General features: G+C 42.3%; 1 protein-coding gene and 1 long non-coding RNA gene across 4 annotated transcripts in view; one reads left to right on the forward strand and one right to left on the reverse strand.

The window, feature by feature from the left end:
• The first annotated feature begins 516 nt into the window (after positions 1-516).
• Positions 517-4,263, forward strand: LOC114902657. Its single transcript, XR_003795568.1, has 3 exons — positions 517-617; positions 806-969; positions 2,819-4,263. It is a non-coding gene; the product is annotated as an uncharacterized LOC114902657 (long non-coding RNA).
• A 6,448-nt stretch (positions 4,264-10,711) lies between these two features.
• RHOH (ras homolog family member H) overlaps positions 10,712-21,616 on the reverse strand; it is a 43,447-nt gene continuing 32,542 nt past the window's right edge. For all 3 annotated transcript variants that reach the window (XM_029235088.1, XM_029235086.1, XM_029235087.1), the window contains exon 3: positions 10,712-12,678. In XM_029235088.1, coding sequence (XP_029090921.1) covers positions 11,886-12,461 — 576 coding nt within the window. In that variant the 5' untranslated portion in view covers positions 12,462-12,678 and the 3' untranslated portion in view covers positions 10,712-11,885. The remainder of the gene's footprint in view (positions 12,679-21,616) is intronic.

The following is a 21,616-nucleotide window of genomic DNA, read 5'->3' on the forward strand; positions in this document are numbered from 1 at the left end:
TTTTTTAATCAGAAGATCACAGACCCACTGGAAAGGCCAGATGACTTTCTCACATGAAAAGTTCCATTCTGAAAACCTCCTGGAAGAGAAGAGACCCTGAGTCCATCCTACACAAACCTCCAGCCATTCAACTCTAACAACAGACTTACCCAAGGTGACTGTCATTCTTTGGAGGGGAGGGAAATAGAGGCGTCCATTCAAGGGTCCTCGTCAAACAGCTTCTTAGAGCCATGCCATTGCTTGGAGGCTCAGCTGCCCTCATGCCCTCCTCCCTCCCCCACCCCCCAACTTCAGAACAAACCAGGGAGAATCAGAGACGTTAGCATCAAAGCAGAGCAAAATCCGAGGCTCTGTGTTGTGGCAGGATGGGGGTTTTCTTCCCCTCTCACCCCTCTTTCCTTCCTCCCCAAGGCCCCCTCCCAGCCCTTCCTGGGAGGGAGTCTGGTAAAATGAAAGAAAGTGACTGTGAGAGCCTAACACCAAATAGTTCTGTCTGACAGTTGTCAATAGTAACCAAAGAAAGGTGTGTTTGTTTTATAGCTGTTTCACTCTGAAGGGCTTAAGCCTCCACTGGGACCTTCTACATGGAGCCCAAGGCTGCGGGAAGGGCTGAGAAGGTAGAAGAAGATGGGTTTTGCGGGGGGATGGGGGGGTGTCTGTTGGGGGAAGATGGTCGGAGAAGACCAGAGAAAGAACAGCTGGATGGATGATCGTCAAACTCTGTGATGAACTTACAGGTGACTTGATAGTGAAGTCAAGAACTCTCTGGACTTCACACCTGTCATACTAAGACTTTTCTTTCTAGGACTGGATGTTCCTACAGGCCCTCCAGTTTTGTAACCGAGGAGCTGGAGTGTGGAACCAAATAGGTGGAACCATTCTTGGAAGTGTGGTGTCAGGAGCACAGGCTTGGGCCAGATTGCCTGGACTGAATCTTGACTCTGACACACGCTAGGTGACTGACCTTGGGTAAGTTTCCTCATCTGTAAAATGGGGATGATAATATTAACTTCATCTTGAGTGCTTACAAGAAAATAAATTAACATACACAAAGCACATAGTGCCAGATATATCTGTGGTTTTTACTACAGCTTTAAGCAAGGCCACACACACACACACACACACACACACACACACACACACACACACACACACAAATTTCCCATACACAGTTCAATACATGCCCATAGATGCAATTAACAAACATTTGGTTACAGGTTCCTTGGAAAAATCTGGAATAGTTACCATGCTGCCTTTACATACAAAAGCGTAAGAGTATGTATATTCATTAACATGCTAACATAGAAAGCTGTTCACGATATAGTAAATTTTAAAAAGTAGATTGGAAATCAGATTTTACTATATGATCCTATTTTTTCAAAAATACATGCATAAGTGTATAAGAAAAATTCTGTAGGGGTAAATACAAAAAATGATGTAACAGTGATTTTAATTATTGTCTTTTGCTTTGCTGTTTTTTTCTAATTTTTTAAACAATAAGCAGGGCTTCCTGGTGGCGCAGTGGTTGAGAGTCCGCCTGCCAATGCAGGGGACGCGGGTTCGTGCCCCGGTCCGAGAGGATCCCACGTGCCGCGGAGCGGCTGGGCCCATGAGCCATGGACACTGGGCCTGTACGCCTGGAGCCTGTGCTCCGCAGCAGGAGGGGCCACAGCAGTGAGAGGCCCACGTACCGCAAAAAAAAAACAAACCAATAAGCATGCAATATTTGTATAATCTGGGGGGACAGATATAGAAATACATATCTATGTAAAGAATCTCTTTCCTCTATGACTGTTTTAACCTGTCACAACCAGGCTGGCTTGCAAATTTCCCTTCTGAGTGTTTGGGTGGAAGAAGGGAGAGCCTCTCTCAGATTCCCCCTGAGCCCATGAAGGCCCAGCTCTGAGTTGTTCAGGGCTCATAGCTCTGGCTGCTGAGCTTGTTAATAACACACAAGACAGCGCTGCTGGCTGGCTGCTGTGTCCTGTGTCTTCCTGCACTCCTACCGTTGCTGGTTTCATGTATTGGCCTTTCCCTCTGACATTTTCTTTTTTTTTTTAATCACCTGCCAGTGCCTCTGACGTTTTAAGCAAAGGGTAAACCTTTAAACTTCCATCGTTGAAACCTGAAACTAGGTAGATAGAGGCTGGGAGGTTTGAGGCCTGAGGGAAGATAGAAGAGCTCCTGGGAGCTGAGACCTGGCTTTCAAGGTCCCAGCTTTGCCTGCAGCCAGCTGTGTGTCCTTGGGCAACTTGGAGAGTCAGTTCCCTCATCTGCAAAGTGATGAGCTTGTGTTAAATCCTCCCTGAGTTTTCTTCCAGCTCCAAAAATGTGGGTCTAATAATAGCACATAATAATATAATAATAGTAATAATATACAATATAATATATTATATAAACATTGATACTATATAGTATAATAATTATAATAATTTAACAAAAATAATAGAGAAACGGAAGAAAATGTTCCAGCCATGTTGATTTATATATTATACTCTCAATGGAAGTATACACACTAACAGAAGGAGAGAAAAAAATTAGTGTGAGTTTGCAGGCAGTATCCAGAGAATTAATGCAAATATGGTTTAGACCTAGATTAACAGATAATTTCCCTCTTTCAGACTTTTCCATTTGTTGATCAGAGACAACCACATAGCAATTTCCAATTTTTTTAAAACACGTTATGATAATAAGAATGATAATATTGACGGCCAGGGCTTAGAGACAGAGACCTCTCTTCTGGTCAGTAACTGTGTGCATGGCCTGGACATGTCACATCGCCTTCCTGGGCCTCATCTTTCTCATTTCTTCTTCACAGGGTCGTCTTGAGCCTCAGATGAAAGCTTAGTGGCATGGAAAAAGGGGAGTTTGGAGCCAAGAGATCCCGAGCCTGCCAAGTGTCAGTTAAGTGCGCATAGATGAGTCATTTAACCTTCCAGAGCCTTAGCTTCCTTGCCTGTAAAATGGGCCAAATAATAATAACCCACAGCATTGTTGTGAGGTCATGGGAGACAACATACACAAAGTACTTGATTGTTTAGAGAGTGCTAAGCAAATACTGGCAATTAGTACCAGAAGACATGGAAAAGCACTTTGGACACTTTTAAAGTGCTGTATGAATGGATGTGTGTGATGGTGATAATAAGGATTGATTTACTCAAGAAACAGAGGTCAGGGCTTCCCTGGTGGCGCAGTGGTTGAGAGTCCGCCTGCCGATGCAGGGGACACGGGTTCGTGCCCTGGTCCGGGAAGATCCCACATGCCGCGGAGTGGCTGGGTCCATGAGCCATGGCCGCTGAGCCTGCGCATCCGGAGGCTGTGCTCTGCAACGGGAGAGGCCACAGCAGTGAGAGGCCCGTGTACCACAAAAAAAATAAAATAAAAATAAAATAAAAAAGAAATAGAGGTCAGCATCTACTATGGGCACAGCACCATTTCAGATGCTGGAGCAACCAAAGACAGGTGACAGGGGTACCTAGCTGCAGAGGGAAATGATGAAGAGGAGGAGAAAAGAGGGAAAGAGATGTATTTGAGAAGTACATACATGCAGTGATTTATTGGGGGCTTTCTGAAAACTTAATAAAAAAACATTGCCAATCAAAATCCTCAGTAAATCTTTAGTTCCCTGAGATGACAGCTTTAACACCCAACAACTGCTCTTTGGTTAATTCCAGTGACTCACTCATAAATTGCACCCCTCCTGTTTCCATCAGGGTGAAACTTCCACAGAGCAAAGACAGATTAGGGCAACTTACTATGTTCTATTTAAACAACACAGCCATAAAGAGCAAGCACTGCAACTGCATCAGTAGATGGGCTCTAGCATGCTGTAACCTTGCTGTTTCTCACGCCTATGCTACCACGCCCACACACATATTCTTGGAATTGCTCTACAAGTCCCAGCAGGCAAGCTTTTGGCTCCACTTGGAGTCCTATCTAGACCCTGAGTTCTAGTCATTTCCTTCCTTGTTTTCAGAATCTGTTGGAAACCACTTGCCTGTGTAAACCCCAGCTTCTGTAAATCATGTCACTTTTCTGTGCCAGTCTCTTCTAATCCATCCTTTGGAACAGCCCTAACCCAACAGTCAGGTGGGTTGGAATCCCCCAAGTCAGTCACTTCTGGAGGGAAATGGGTATTGAACACTGATGGTTGTGAAAAGCTGTGTGTCCCTTTTTTGAGGCCAGCAGAGAAAAAGTTAAGCCTGCTTTCTTTTTCAGAGGGGTGGTTTATTTTTATTTATTTATTTTTTTGCTGTACGTGGGCTTCTCACTGTTGTGGCCTCTCCCATTGCGGAGCACAGTCTCCGGACGCGCAGGCTCAGCGGCCATGGCTCACGGGCCCAGGTACTCCGCGGCATGTGGGATCTTCCCGGACCAGGGCACGAACCCATGTCCCCTGCATCGGCAGGTGGACTCCCAACCACTGAGCCACCAGGGAAGCCCGGGGTGGTTTATTTTTAAATGATGCAGTCTATCTACATCAGCCAGGCTTCTCCTCAATTAAGAGGATAAACTACCAAGTGTCCTCCCTCCCTTTTCCTAATTTATTTCCTTATAGTACTGATCACCCATCCATATTTATCAGATTTGTTTACATAATTATTATCTGCCCATACACAGCTATCCCTACCTAACTAGATCCTAAACTCCACAAAAGCAGCAGCTTTGGCTATTTGCAGTCTTGTTGCTAAGAAGGTCACGGTCCAATGGGGGAATGGAAACATGAACACATAATTATGAAACAATATTGTAAATCCAGCGATGGAGAGATGCTCGGATCGATGTCTCTTTTAGTGACGTCCTCTACTTTCTTTGAATCACACCCTGAGAGAACGCAAGAAGCCTAGTATCACCCCTGAAAGAACAAAAGGAGCCTAGTAAATGCTGAATGAATAAATAAGATAAAGGATTCTCTGTTGATCCCTTCTGTAAGGCACTGAAAGGCACCTGCTTTGTGCTAAGAAAAAATACTGCAAATTATAGAGTACAGGAAACCTGGATTGAAAAGTGAGCTTATAAAAAGTGAACAAGTAAAACCAAACCTCTCTGCTCTCATGAAGCTTAGAGAAAGAACACCCAAAGTGTGGTAGGGAGAGCGAGGTGGGCTGAGTCTGCCACCAGCTCATAGAGCTTTGGGAAGGTCATTTAAATGTCCCCAGATCTTAACGTCTTCATCCACTAAAGATCAGGATCCTCCCAGCTCTGAGGGAGGATGACAATTGAATGATAGAGCTGCCATTTATTGAAAACTTGCTATGTGCCAGACATAGTGCAGACTTTACCTGTATTCATTCTTTTCTTTAATCCTCACCACCCTGTGATGTTATTTTCTCCATTTTACAGATGAGGAAATTGATGTACAGAGAGGCTCGTTAACTTGAACAAGGCTGCAAAGCTACTGAGGGGCAGAGCTGAAATTCTGGAAATTTGACTGTACAACCTGAACTTTAAAAAAAAATTTTTTTTTTTTGGCCACACCGTGCGGCATGTGGGATCTTAGCTCCCTGACCAGGGATCAAACCTGGGCCCTTGACAGTGAGAGCATGGAGTCCTAACCGCGGACCACCAGGGAAGTCCTTAAAAACCTTTTAAAATTATGAATTATATCAGGCACACAAAAGAGTGTATAAAACACATAGGAATATTTTTGAAGAATAAATAACAGAAAAAAATTAAATGATCATTCTTGTACCCACTTCCCAAACTTAAGAAATAGACCAATACCTGTGACATCCCTGGGTGACCCTGCTCAGTTGTATTCCCTTATCTCCCTAGGAGAGGTAACCACTTAATTAAATGCTGTGTTAATCATTCCCATGCTTTAAAATGTTTTTGACCCTAAGTATTGTATTGTTAAGCTTTGCTTGCATTTGAACTTCACTTAAATGCAATCATAATACATATATTATTTGACTACTTGCTTTTTTCTCAATATTGTCTACATTAATTTATATTGATACATACAGCTACAGTTCATTCATTTTCATTGTTGCATAGTATTCTATGTGAGAATATACCAAAATTTATTTAGCCATTCTCTCTTGATTACATTGTGTTGTTTGTAGTTTTTGCTATTATCTACAATGCTCCTAAGAACGTTTACATACAGGTCTCCCGGGAAGTCTATGTAAGTATATCTCTAGGGCATGAAATGTCTAGGTCAAGGGTATAGGATATTCAATACTACTAAGTAATGCCAAAATGTTATATCAACTTATATGCCCACAAGAAGCATATAAGCTTTCCTATTGTTTCATACCCTTGCCAGTGCCTCATAGTCATACTTTTTAATCCTCCGCCAATATGGTAGTAGGAAAATGATATCTCATTGTGGATTTTGTTTGCATTTCTCTGCTACTGGTGAGATTGAGCACCTTTTCTATTGTTTATTGGTTATGCATATTTCTTTTTCTGAGAAATGTGCATTTTTAAAATAGGGCTATTTTTCTTGATGATTCATAGTAGTTCTTTATATATTATGGATAAAAGCTTCTTAATATAAATATGTCATTAGAAACCCCACAATTCTTGAACTTTGCCCTCCCAGAACTATTCTTTTGCATATTCAGATGAGAATTAATCAGCACACTCCTTTCTCTTCCAAGCAAATAGAAGTAGAGAGTGATATTTCTTGGCTTTTGAGGCTCAGGACAGGAGAGTTAGCCAGGCTGCCAAACCCATATCCTTCAGAAGAGTTATGTGTACTCACTTACTACCAGAACATATAGATGACTTTTAATATTTGGTGAGTATATCAGTCAAAATTCCATAGGAAACCAAATTTATTCCAGATGGTTCAGATGAAGAGATCTGAATGAAGGCACTACTTGTAGAGGTCTGGGTTAACACAGGAGGGATGTTGCTGCATCCCAAGACTAGCACCAGCAGGAAGCCATTACTTCCTACAGGACGGAGAGGCAGACAGAGGAAATACCATCCTGGGGCCCCATGAAAGCTGGTGATGTGGAGGAGAAGCTGCTCAGCAGGTGGGAGGGATTCACAGCTATGGACAGATAAGCATCACCCAAGCAGGAAAGAAGTAGGAAAAAACACCCAACTATTCTCTCCTCCTACCCTCTGACTTCCAGCCAGAGTCTCCCACCAGCTGCATCCAAGTAGAAGCCAGTCAGGAAGAGTTCCTGGGTGATGCAGCCCACAGGGTTAGCCTCCCAGCCACAGGGGAGGGCAGCCAAGGGTGGAAAATGGAAACGGGGAGTGGGAACAGCCAGCAGAGACCACCATGGCAGTGGGATAGGAACCACCTGAGACTTTTTCATAGGAAAAGTGACAAAAGGAAGTGCATGAAGGAAGGCTGCCAAGCCCTAATCATTAGCGTGTAACAGGGATCATTCTCGCCATCTTAGCTAAGTTAGCGAGTGTAATGAACATTAAATATAATTCACCATATAATTTTTAGCTGGTCAAGTTTAATTAAACCAAAATTACATAGTAAAACTGGGATGTTCTGAAAAGTGACTGTACAAGGGCAATATCTCCATATATCAGTCTGAGCCTCAGTTGCTTATCAACAGAAAGAGAATAATATCTACCTTATGAGCATGTTCTGAGGATTCAATGACATGGTGTATGTAAAGTGCCTAGCACAAAGCTGGAGCCAGTAGGAATCAAATGTAGTTTTGTTTCCACTATCATTACGTGTCATTTTACTCATCTTGCTCTATCTAGCACTGCTACAAATGGCACCTGCTTCTGTGTAGGTTTCCCATCGTGTGGCCCACTATCAACAAGTTCTAGAATATTCTGATCTGATCTAGAATGTTCAGCCTATGTATCTGCATAGAGGTCCACCAAAACCGTAACGACACATCCATTTGAACAATAGTTCACAGATATAAAGCTGTTATTGTATGAATACTATTGCACGAATTCTTAGAGGAATCCAGGAATTACTGTTTTAAGTTAAGGAAATTGAGGCTGAAAGACACATGACCCAGACTTTGTGACTCCAAAATATGTCTGCCCCTTACTCCCCCATTATTGCTGTCTATCTACCATTAAGGATTATGTCCCATGTCAGGATATATTTTAGAATTGACCAAAACATGAACTTTAGGTTGAATCAAGTACTCTTTAGGAACTTTACGTTACAAGTAATTTCTGTGGCTTGTTTTATCTTTTCTGGTGAAAAACTGCTCAGGATCTTGGCTAGTGATTAATGTTTCTTTGCTTTATCAGAAGAGATACAGCCTGAGGGAAAATAGGACCCTACCCTTGAGTTGCTCTGATCTGACTCAACCCATAAGATAGTCTTCTCGGCACTGGGGATGAACACTTGCAGATGCCCTGTCCCCTCCATCATATCGTAACCCTATAGATGTGCCACACTGGAACCCTTTCATCCCATCTCATGATGGGTAAAGTGCCCTTCCTTGGTACCAAATCCTTAAAAGGAAAGAACCAGGCTTTCCTCTCCCCTGTCACTCCCTCATTCAAAGGAGATACCTGAAACCTGAGGCGTGGAAAAGTGAAATAAGAAAAAGAGAATTTTTTCCAAGGTTTTTAAAGCGTCAAATCATGATGTATTTCATTTCTGCCAATTCACATGCAGTCAACCTATAAAATTACACTTAAAAGCCAAGGTTTAAAGCAGACACCTTTGCAAATGATGGTGCTCTGTGACTTAGGTGGGTCCCTTTCTTATTGCCAGAAACAAAAATAAAAGGGGAAGATAAAGATCAGACTGGGAATATTTTATTAAAACTACAGGGACTAGTAGGGTTGGGGCCTGCAAGGTTACATGAGATGAGATGTGGCAAAACCATACAGCTGGGCTGCTCTGGGCGGAAGTGGGGCACAGTGGTCTTGAGCACAGCTTTGGAGTCTGACAGGCCCACTCGAGACTCCTGATGCTGCCACTCACCTGCTGCGCCAGGCCTCAGTTTCCCCGTGTAAGGTGGTGCTCACCCCACATGGTGAGATAACACACGCTCAGGTGCTTAGCACAGGGGTCAGCACATCTGGAGCCCTCCGCAAACTGTCACCGTTGGGATGCCTTCTGCTTTCTTGTCGCTCAGCCTCATTTCATCACACTAGCTTCGGCCGCCCCATTAGTCAGTACAAAGTAAAGCAGAGTAGGATGAGCTACCCACTCAAACCAACCCTTTCACGTAAACAAGAGCATATTTAATGTTGCTATTTGGCATGGTTAGAAATCAGCGTACAATAGTCTACAAAAAGGCACTGAAAGTTTTGAAGGGGAAGAAACATAGCCTGAGTCGAGGCAGGATAAATAGATTAACAGCCATGTAGAACATACACTGCATGGATTCTAACAAAATGACTCATTTTTGCTTCTTCCCCACCCCTGTCCCCCACCCCCCAGGGCTGCTGGAGGTCTGCTTCATTCCCATAAGCACTTTGCGGCACGTCAGCCCAATTCTTGTCCTTCTCTCCAATTCAGTTCAACACAACTTTGTTTCGCTATGCTTCTTTCCCTGAGCTGGGCCCTGGGAACACCGAGATGAACAGGAGGTGGCCCAGCCTTCAAGAATGATCGTCTAGTAGGGGAGACAGATGCCAGCGGGCCACAGTTTCTGCCAGGTCCCATTGCTGGAGAGGGTTTACACGTGATTCCTGTTCTCAGGTGTGAGGGTTCCCAGAGACAGCCTTTAAGCTTGGCTCCAGCCAGCAAGCAGAGGGCTCATCTGTGGCCCAGAGGAAGGCAAAGTCATTTGACCACGCCCTCTATGACCTTCCCTTCCTCCACCGCTTCCACCGTGGAATCACCACCTCTTCCCTCACTTAGAATCAGTTATCTGGGCCCTTCCCATTTTCATATCCCAGCCCCTGCCAATCTCCCTTCAACAAGAAAGAAGGAAAAGCTTTGGGACAACCAATGTTAGTCATTAGAAATTTATTCCTGCTATCATGTTAAATACCGCCTACCTTAGACAGGCCCTGAAGGAAAATCTGCAGAAGTTATTTAAGACCATTTGCAACTGTTGGAGAAGAGGAGGCGGGTCAACAGGGATATCACAAGGAGATGCGCTCCCATCGCCTCCCCTGCCTGGCCAGCTTTGAAGCCCTCCAACCCTCTGGATGCCCAACATAGACAGCTGGATATAGTAGCTCTCAAGTCAAGGGACACAGGTGACACAGAGCTGAGGATGAGCTGTGGGACTGGAGAGCTGGCGCTGTCTGGGCGAAGGCAGATATGTCAGCCCCAGAGGATTGAGGGAACCTTGGACGCAGAGACTCAGACCCTGGTCCCAGCCCTTTTCCTGAATGTGGATGGGAGAAGAGGAAAAAGAGAAGGCAGTGTGGAGATGAGCACACATTTGATTTTGACATCTATTATAGCTATAAAGAATTGACCACATAAGGAAACTGAAAAATTAGTTTGGTTATGTCATCATAGGTCTAATCATAGTCATTTATGCCAACTGCCTTACCATTGGTGTGTAATGGCATGTTACACCAAACCAATGATGTACTTTCATAAATGTGGTTCAGAGTAGTTATAGGTTTTGATTAGGTGAGTAAATGAAACGCTTGGGTTCCAGCCTTCACGATTTCTTAATTTACATAGTCCTCTGTTCTCAGCTTTCACAGATGGTCAATACCATTGCTTTTAAGCTATTAGACAGAATGGTGGTTGGGGGTTGGAGGGATGTCCCTATTGATTCAGTATTTCCCTTGGGAAATTTTTATTATCTAAGCAATTGCTGTATAGTTTTCCTGTTCCCTGTGCTGGGAATTTGTGATTTTTTTTTCCCACTCAGGTGTTTCATATTCATGAAATAGTAAAAGCTGTAAATTCCCTTAAATACATACATATACCTGTAGACACCATCCCAATTATTCTGATGAGGTCCTAAAATTAATGAATTATGTTGCCATGCCAGCTCAGTTTAGAGCTCAAATAACAAATTTGCTAAATCACAATTATAGAGACTTTGAGCCTGCTCTTTCACAAGACCTACGACCAGCTAGGAACCCCGGTGTCAGAAGAAGCAGGCACAAAGTGCAGTGGTCTCTGAAATGAAAGTAAGACTTCCTCGTGTCTCTTCCAAGTTCTGCTGCTATCACTGCGAGCAGTCTGATTCTCTACCTGAGAGGTTTTCCTTCAATCTGTTTTGGGGAATGACAGAAGCATACTTAGTACACAACTGGAGTTCTTTGGGTGAAAGGCAAAACCATAAGAAATGCGCTTTTAAAAAAAATAATTACAGAGACATATAATGATAGCCGTTTAAAATCATTAGGCAGTATTAAAGTATCTTATGTCATTGAACTGTATTTTATATACAACTCTGAATAACAAGTGGGTGGAAAATTAATTGCAAGGATCAGTTTACAGTAATTTTAAAATTTGATTACCTAATAAAATCTAGCTGGCAAGTGATTTCAACAAAATTACTACTTCAGATGAAAATACCGACACTACGAACACATGGCAGGGCCCTATAAGGTCGTTTCACTCATACATCAATTTGTGTTTGTCAGTAGGTAGGAAAAGACTTCCCAAGTGTGAAAACTAATTATATACCAGTGCTATTTATTTTGTTATTATTTAAATACAATGTGTCTTTAAATATGGAATTCTTTGGAAAACTCACTTCATTATCCGAAATTATGGAGACCACTTTGGTTTTATAATCGAAGGTGGAATATTCATTACAGTTTCCCAAGGGATCTTCTAACTGTAATGGGCAAAGAGTTCTTTGATAGAGTGTATTTCGTAAAAACATCCAGTAGCCAAGTCTCATCAACAACTGTATCCGAAAGGTTTCCTGCTGCTGCTCATGCTGCTTCAGGCTGCTCAGGACGTGCCCAGAAAGAGCATCGACGCTTGCTGGCTTGCCTGCTCTCCCTGTCCCAGTTAGTCTTTGCGGTAAGTGACTGCTGGGTGGAGTCTTTGGGGTTTAGAGGATCTTGCACTCGTTAACGGAGAAGAACCTCCTTCTGTTGCGTCTCCTGGCCTGGTTGATGGCAGTCCGGACGGCACACTCAAATACCTGCTGTACCCCCCGGTTGCTGAGGGCTGAGCACTCCAGGTAGCCCTTGGCTCTCACCTCCTGGGCCAGTCTCTTTCCTTCTATGGCGTTGACGCAGGAAGCCCTGTGGGGCCCCACCTCCCGCTGGTCAGTCTGGGTGGCCACCACCAGCACTGGGGTGCAGGGCAGGTTGCTCCTGACTTCACCGATCCACTTGTTCTTCAGGTTCAGGAAGGAGCTATGGTTGGCCACGGAGTAGCACATCAGCACCACGTCTGCCTGCTGGTAGGACAGAGGGCGGATACTCCTGAAGGCATCATTGCCAGCTGTGTCCCAGAGACCCAGGCTGATCTGGATGCCATCCATGAAGACGTCTACACCTGTATTTTCATACACTGTGGGCTTGTAGGCCTCTGGGAAGGTCTCTGAGGTGAAGCGCACTAACAGAGAGGTTTTCCCCACAGCAGAGTCTCCCACCAACACACACTTGATGGAACTCAGCATCTTCCCAGCTCGGATTCCTAGTTACAAATTCAGAATTCCGAGGAAAAGAGCCCTCAGTGGGCTGCTGAAGCAAACGCCATTCAACAACGAGGAATGGAAACCAGATGGATTTGTGTTCTTAGGACCTCTGACAGCAATCTGCAGAATGTTACTTCATGCAGTCCATCCAAGGGAGATGCACCATCTACTTTGGAAACCTCCAAAGGCTGGTCTTCAACTGGAAAAAGAAAAAGAGGAGGAGAACTTGAGTCTTTTTTCCCTTTTTTGCTGATGGGGGAGCTTCCTCATTGGCAAACTGATTGATCAGGGGGTCCACCTCAGTGGACAAGGGTCCTCCTCCCTTGTCTAAGCCACTCTTACCCTCGGCGGGGAAAGCTTGGATCTGTTATACCCCGTACCCACGACCCCACCCAGTCAAGAAGCAGAAGCTGACCTGATCTCTAAAATCAGCCCACGGTTAAAAACACAAGCAGTTGCTCTGGTGGCAACATGAAAAAGACCACAATAGCAACCTAATGTGTGAATGAGACGTTTTCAGACTGCTCTCTCCTGGCTTCTGCTCCGAGAAGTGGAGACCACAGCTGACAGTGGTCTCTGCCACTTCAGTCTCTAATGGATCCCAGCCACTTTGGGAACTGCAAGAAAGAGCAATGTGATGAGCCGCACGTAGCGGAAGCACTTCCTTTCACTTATTGATTCATCAGCCAGTCCTTGGTTTATGTGGGAATTTGTGCTGAGGTCAGAGAGAAGAAATCACCAGAACTCTAAAAATTTGCTGTGGTTCTTCCCTTGAGGTTTTTCCAAAAATTGGCTATAGATATAATGGAAAGGGCACTGTCCTTGGCATTTTCTGCATCTGAAATCAGACTCCATTACCTATACAACGACATGGCCTTGAGCACTTTGCTTCATCACCAAGCCTCGGTTTACTCATCCGCAAAATTGTGATAGATTTAGGAACCACTTGTCAGAGATGTTGTGAGGATAAAATTGTTTCTTTCTTTTCTGAACAGCTACCTATGTAATCAGGAACTCTGCTAGGCCCCTGGTTAAACAAAATAACTTGCTTAAAAGCAACCGTATTCGGTGCCTGTCACTTAAACCGGGCCACATAAATATGACGGAATCTGAATTTCTTGAAAGGGTCAAATAAATTCTCATTCACTGCAGGTGAAAGAGCTCCAGACAATGAGATCAGCCTTGGAGACGGTGTCCCGTCTGCCAAGGGATGTCATCACAGGGCCATCCCAGCTTCAGATGAAGGAAAGGTCTTTTGGACCAAATTTCAAAATAAAGGTTATTAATACAATCTGGGCTTATAACCTCCTCCATTGGCAATCTTCCTGACAGATCACATGTAATGTAGGATAGACACATAGGATAGGTCTCCTTCAAAAGGTAATTTTTAAAATCACTCCTCTAAATCCAGACATTCCCCTCCAAGACATTATTATCTTTGTCTACCTACAGTCTCTGTTTAATTAGACATAATAGCCTTTACAAATGAGTTAATCAAATAAATACTTCACATGATTTTCACAAATTCATTTTTACCACGCATAAGCTGGGTGACCTTGGCCAAGTTACTTAACCTCTCTGGGACTCGGTTTCTTCATAAAAATGAAAATAAGAAAAGCACATTCTTGATGGAAATGTTATAACAATTCAGTATGTGGAGAGTCTGGCTTAGCACAGAACTTGGCACATGGGATCTGTGGGCAGGCACCATACTTTTCAACTTCTACTACTATTTATTCAAAATGCCAAATATTGAATGTCCAAGCATGGGGGCTGGGACGTCAAATATTCGCCCAGACTCTATCTGAAGACTCACATCTTCATATGGAAATGATAACACAGCAATAATTTATACTTGTACTTTTACAAGACGTTGTACATTTGAGAATACTCCCTTGATTGTCTTGTGAGAAAGCCCCTTCAGAATGATAGAGCACAAAATGATAATAATAATAATTTATAAAATAAAAAAACAGAGAATTCCCTGGTGGTCCAGAGGTTAGGGCTTGGCGCTTTCACTGCCAGGGCCCAGGTTCAATCCCTGTTCAGGGAACTAAGATCCCATAAGCCGTGTGGCATGGCCAAAAATAAAAAATAATAAAAATAACAAAAAATAAATTAAAAATGAAAACAATGATAGAGCATAATACAAAACTAAGATGAAATTATGACTTTCATTGACTGATTATTATTATTGCAGATTTTAGGTTATCTGGGCTTCGATTGAATCTGTGGCTTACTTCAAAATGCTGATAAAACCCTGATATTTTTTTTAACAGATGAGCCCATGGCAGTCATCTGCCAGGGATAGCCTGTCAATGATAAAGAATACATCTAAATGTCATCCTTCTTGTAAGAGTTTTGGGCAAAGGACTTATGCTGGCAGCAGCCAATTCATTCATTAAGGAAATTGCTTTTGCCGTGAATCTAACACACTTAGATGATTAGGAAATCATTGTGCCACTCAGCAACTCCTGCCAGCGCCTTCTCTCAACAACACTTTCGCAGCCTGGCAGGGACACCACAGCAAGAGCAGGCCCTGCTCGGGATGCGGGGCTCCACGTACTGGGGGGCTGGGGTGGTGGTAGGGGAGTGGGTGCTTCACTTTGTTTCTTTTTCTTCTGGAGAAAGAGAATCAATTCAAAAAATCTTAAGCAACTTAGTAGAGGAAAACTATAGCCACTTCTAAGCTTTATCAGTCCAAATTGTCATTCAGTTTTCTTTCTGTAATAGATATACACTTGTATATATCTTCTAAACATTCTCTCCAATTTAAAAAACTTTCTATTTCAACATAATCAACTTACTTGCCAGGTTTTAGCTAAATAGCTTTCAATGTTTCAACAATTCATAATTGCACAGCTGTTCCCCACTGCTAGCAGTCTTTGAGTTACTTTCAATATTTCACAATAATTAACAAGTGTTATTTTATACATAAAATATATATTCATTTATAGAAGTTACTTTTACGTGGAAAAATTTTCTTGGGGAATACATTTACCCATATGGCATTACTAGATCAATGGGTCATTTTGTGACTTTTATTTACATTACTGAGCATCTTCTAAGGGCTGTATACATTATTCATTAGTTGTTTTCTTCGTTTTTAAAAAACGGTTGTTTGGGGCTTCCTGTGTGGCAGGCACCGTATCAGGTCCTGAGAGCGTAACAGTGAGCAAGCTGGCTTCTGTCCGCATGGAGATCAACATTTCACAACTGCAGAGACTTCAGGGGGTAGGGAGTCCTGTCACAGTCACACTGTGAGGCAATGGCAGAGGCAAAGTTAGACCTAAACAGAGGGTGACCCCAAAGCTGCAGCAGCTCCACGTGTCACCCACACCCCATAATTCCCACTGCCCTACCCAAGGCACCTCAAGTAAAACCATGCTTCCTAAGCAAACCCAGTTTCGAGACACTTTTTCTGACCATCCCTTCCAAACAGGTCCCTACTCCGATTCTCCTCCTACAAATAAGGAGTTCTTGATATTTACAAGAAGTGTGTTGTGTCTTGATTCGGAAACTGGTTCCACAAGTGTGTTCAGTTTGTGAAAATTCTTCAAGCTACAGACCTATGATGTGTTCACTTTTCTGTATGAAGATTAAACTTCAGGAAAAAGTATTTTTAAAAATAAGGTTACTGCCTTTGCAGGGAACATCTTCTCAAGGAATATTTTATCGTAAGTTTTTCATCTTGCAAGAATTCATTTCACTAATTCTCAACGCTACTTCAGTAATTCCCCTTAGCTCATTTCTAATTGCTATAAAAAATAATTAAATTTCTCCTCTGAATCACAAAAAGAAATCACTTTTAAATCAGTTTATTTTTATACACAGATCATCTGTATTCCAAGTGGGTTTAATTCTGAAAGTTTGCTTGCAAGACGCTGGTTTGCAGCTTTTATTACTGTTCTCCAGAGTCAAGGTTCTAAGCAGTATTTACATTCCTAAACCTAAAGCTTATTTAATACCATTATATTTGAACTTAAATGGACTATCACTAAGCCCCGAGGCCTCTTTGAGCCAGGAGCCCTGCCCCGCTGACCCCAGGCCAAGCAGGGACCCTGGCACCCTTCCCCTCCTCTGTCCCACCCACCTTGCCCTGAATGGTCCCTTCCACTCCCACGAGCACAGTAACTGGATTGTCTCCACAGGTCTAGAGTTCTCAATTTGGTCCAAGTTCAGAGTCAAAAACAAGGCTAGTCAGCCAGGCAACGGCCCAGAGCACCATTTAAGACTCTAGAATCTCATGTCAAAACTAATAAAGTGGGCTTCCCTGGTGGCGCAGTGGTTGAGAGTCTGCCTGCCGTTGCAGGGGGCACAGGTTCGTGCCCCAGTCCGGGAAGATCTCACATGCCGCGGAGCGGCTGGGCCTGTGAGCCATGGCCACTGAGCCTGCGCGTCCAGAGCCTGTGCTCCGCAGCGGGAGAGGCCACAACAGTGAGAGGCCTGCGTACCGCCAAAAAAAAAAAAAACTAACTAATAAAGTGATGGGAAAATGTACCTCTCTCAAAGTAGTTGGAATTTTCTGAAAAACTGCCTGGTGTTGAGGGTGGAACCCCACGAGGCATACTCAATGGTCTCTGAACTGCTTTCTAAGGGAATTTCTTTACTGAAGGACTCATATTTTTTCAGTTGGGTATGAACATTTGGGACCCAAGCTGAATTGTTCAAGGAAAGAAAGCAAAGAGGCAAATACATGCATATCTAACCATTCTAGAATGTAATGATGCTGTAAACCAAAGTTGTCAACTATGGGTCACCTGTGGGCCAAACCCACCATCTGTTTCTGTATGGCCCACGAATTAAGAATGGTTTTTACAATTTTAATGGTTAAAAAAAATCAAAAGAACAGTATTTAATGACATGTGCATATCATATGAAATTAAAATTTGTGTCCATAAGAACATTTTTTTGGATCATCGTCATGATCTTTCATTTACAAATTTTCTATGGCTTCTTTCTTGCTACAACTCAAAGTTGCAACAGAGACTTTATGGCCCACAAAGCCTAAAATATTTACTATCTGGCCTTTTACAGAAAAAGTTTGACAACTGCTGCTAAATAAAAAGAGGCAATTCAGAGTAAGAAGGAGAGCACAGACCCTGGGATCAGGCAAGCTTGGGTTTGGCCCCAACGTCTGCTGCTTACTGTGCGATCTTGGGTGAATTACTTAACGTCTCTGAGTTTTGCACCTTTGTCAATAGAGGCAGTATAGCTCAGTGATTAAGAGCCTGGACTCTGAAACCATGCTGCCTCCAAAGTCACTAAGCCTTAGCTTCTTCAACTGTAAATAGGCAATACTGATAGTATCATACAAGGTTGTTGTATGGGAATAAATGGGTAAGTGAATGTAAAACACATAGAATGGTACCTGGCACAGAGTAAGTACTATAGAACTATCTGTTATTTATCTATTTACCTTGAAGTGTTGTAAGATTATTAGAGCTAGAGCTGACATGCAGGCCCAAAGTGAGATGACTGTGAGGCCTGGGGGCCTCGGAGGGAGCCACTGGCAAACAGGAAACAAACACTGGAGGAGAGACAGGTCTGTGAGACAAGGGGACAGACAGTGTGGTGCCAGAGAGATTCCAGGAGAACCAAGGGTAATCTGGCTACATTATACAGGATGAGAATGAGTGAGAAGGGAAGAAGGATGGCAGCGAGGAGAATTCTTATTCTTCCACAAACTTTGACATGAAATATTTAGTTACACACATATTCTTGTCTATGTTGTTTATAACGGGAAAAAATTATTAAAGAACAGGTGGTTCTTGGATAAACTAATTAGTTTATTCCTGTAATCAATACGCTTTAAAATAACAGAGTACAAGTATATTAACTTAACTGACACAGGAAAAGTGTCCCTATGCTGAATGGGATAAAAGCAGTTTTCAAAATATGTACAGTATGATCCCACAGTTATGAAAACGTCTAGAGCAGTATATATACCAACATGTTAGGATGAATTGTCTATGGTCCTGAGATTGTAACTGATTCTAATTTTCTTCTCCTTGCTTCTGTGCATTTTAAAATAAAATTAAAATAAAACAAAACACATTTTAAAAGCATGAGTTCTGTGTACAATTTTGAAGCGCTTTGTGTGTGTTCCTTTGTTTTTTAAGTTTGGCTTGAAAAGGCAGAAAAGGCTGATCTGAGGGCCCTTTAAGCTAGAGAATATCTATGAGCCCCCATCATGTCCGAGACAAGAATTTTCTATATCTGTACAGCTGAATTTGTTTAAAATTCCTAGAAGCACTATCTCTGGCTTCTGGTTCTTTTTTAAGGGACAAGCTAAGCTGAGTAATTATGCCTCCTCTCACAAATGTCCTAAGCCCATCTCTTTTTCCTCCTCATTAGAGAGTTTTTGAAGTCTTTTCTATATTTTTTTAGATATTCAAAGAAGTTTGAATACGGCCTGGGTGTTTGATGACATTAAGGAACTATTGCTAATTTTGTTAGGTGATAATCACATTGTAGTCATATACTTTTTTAAAATATATTTTTTTAAATTTATTTTTGGCTGCGTTGGGTCTTTGTTGCTGCGTGTGGGTTTTCTCTAGTTGCGGCGAGCAGAGGCTACTCTTCATTGCGGTACGCAGGCTTCTCATTGCTGTGGCTTCTCTTGTTGCAGAGCATGGGCTCTAGGCGCACGGGCTTCAGTAGTTGTGGCACGCGGGCTACTAGTTGTGGCTCGCGGGCCCTAGAGCGCAGACTCAGTAGTTGCAGCGCACGGGCTTAGTTGCTTCGCGGCATGCGGGATCTTCCCAGACCAAGGTTTGAACCCATGTCCCCTGCATTGGCAGGTGGATATTTTTAAATATATATTTATTTATTTATGGCCGTGTTGGGTCTTCGTTTCTGTGCGAGGGCTTTCTCTAGTTGTGGCAAGTGGGGGCCACTCTTCATCGCGGTGCGCAGGCCTCTCACTATTGCGGCCTCTCTTGTTGCGGAGCACAGGCTCCAGACGCGCAGGCTCAGTAATTGTGGCTCACGGGCCCAGTTGCTCCGCGTCATGTGGGATATTCCCAGACCAGGCCTCGAACCCGTGTCCCCTGCATTGGCAGGCAGATTCTCAACCACTGTGCCACTAGGGAAGCCCCGGCAGGTGGATTCTTAACCACTGTGCCACCAGGGAAGCCCAGTCATATACATTTTTAAAGTCCTTATCAGACAGCTGAAATAAATATGATGTCTGGGATTTATTTTAGATTATTCCAGAAAAGAAAAAAAGAACTAAGGATGATGGATGAAATAAGACTGGGAAAATATTGAGAACTGTTGATGTTGAATGATGGTACATGGGGGTATGTGAGTCTATTCTCACTATTTTTATATATATTCAAATTTTTTCATGATAGAAGTTTTAAAGGGTGGGAACTTTTGTTTTCTATAGCATTTTGTCCAAGCTGTGGTTTCATTCTCATCTTTAGTTTTAGAGAAAATGAAGAAAAGTATCACTAAAAAATAAAAAGTATACTTTGCGCCTCAGTGACTTGTTCAAGTATTTGAAGGAATGTTGTTGCATCAAATAAGTGACATAAAGGTAGACAGTGCAAAGGCTTAGAGCCTGCTTCCTGGTTGAAGAGAGATAGAGGAGAAAAAGGTGAGGATTCCCAGCCAAGTCATAAAGAGAAAGGCTTGAGTTTCAAGTACAAGCTCTACCTGCATCTCAATAAGACATCACCATCTGCCCCTGGGAAGTAAAGGCCATGGATAGAAAGTATTCTAGTCAAAGGATACTCTTGAAGTTACTTTGAGATTATGTGAACTTCCTAACTGGTATAACTATGTTCACTAACTTCCCTTGGCCCTCCTTGCCCCAATTCTGCAGAATTAGCTCTTTGCAAAACAGCAAAAAGTAATAATGAAAATAACTTAAAAAAAAAAAAGAAAGAAGAGAAACTCAAGAGTGAAAATGGACTACCCACATAAAACCAGATCACAAATCAAAGCAACTCAGAATGAGGAAGACCCTTGGCCCTGGGGGTCTTTCTTTTTGTCTGAAAAGGTGAAGGGGTAGAGAAGAGTTTCTACCTTCAGATTTTATGTTTTCCCCTTAGACTTAAAGTAGCTCCATCTGATCTTTACTTAATGTGAAAATATGAAATCTACCTGATACCTGGGTAGACCTCCACCAAGCCCATGGTACCTCCCAGCTCTAAATCACCACCTGTAACGAAGAAAACCATCACATCCCAGGGTTCCCTCATCCCCCCCCCCCACCAGAACCACCACCACCACCACCACCACCATCATTCAACACACACACTCAAACCATTAGTGGTGAGCAACATTTCCTCCCTTATTTGCTGATCCAATCAGACTGAAGATGGCCTCCTCACTTTGGCTAATTCTTCCCCTCATTTTGTCTGAGTCATCTATACATACCATTTTTTCCTGATTATAAAAGTAGTTAATACATGTTATGGAACATTTCAAAAATACTGAACTATCTAAACGACCTAAAGGAGAAATATAGCTACCACCTAAAACCAAAAGCTGCGAGATATTAGTGTACCTTTTCCTGTTTCGTTTTTTCAGTGTCATTTTTTGCCAATACTAATATCGTACTTTATATATAGTTTGGCATCTTGCTTTTTTTATTTAACATTTACATCATAAATAGTTCTTATATCATTGAGATCCTTTGAACATAATTTTAATGACTGTCATATTTCATTATATGAACATAGCATTATTTATTGAACCAACTATTATTTAAATTGTTTCTAATTTTTACTATAACACTGAGTGAACATTTAAAAAATAAATTTGTACAAATATACAATTATTTCTTTAGTATAAATAGGTATGAGCACAATTACTGGAACAAGAAAGATGAAAAACATGGACAAATTGGTACTCCATATGTAGTATATGAGAGTTTTCATTTTATCACACTGCCATCATTGGGTATAATATTTGCCAGTTTGATCTGTTTTCATTTGCGACTAGTGAAAATTAAAATTCATCTCTTTGTTGACCACTTACATTTTTTCTTTCATAAGTCACCTACTTTGCCTACTTTTCTAGTAAGGTGGTCATCATTTCTTAAATATTTTTAAAAATCTTTTTAGAGATTAAGGATATTAATCCTCTCTTGGTTAAATAAATATGTAGCTTTTTTTCTTCATATG

The sequence above is a fragment of the Monodon monoceros genome, unplaced genomic scaffold (assembly GCF_005190385.1).
Source record: "Monodon monoceros isolate NGI ecotype Baffin Bay Population unplaced genomic scaffold, NGI_Narwhal_1 Super_Scaffold_20, whole genome shotgun sequence".
Classification (NCBI taxonomy): Eukaryota; Metazoa; Chordata; class Mammalia; order Artiodactyla; family Monodontidae; genus Monodon; species Monodon monoceros.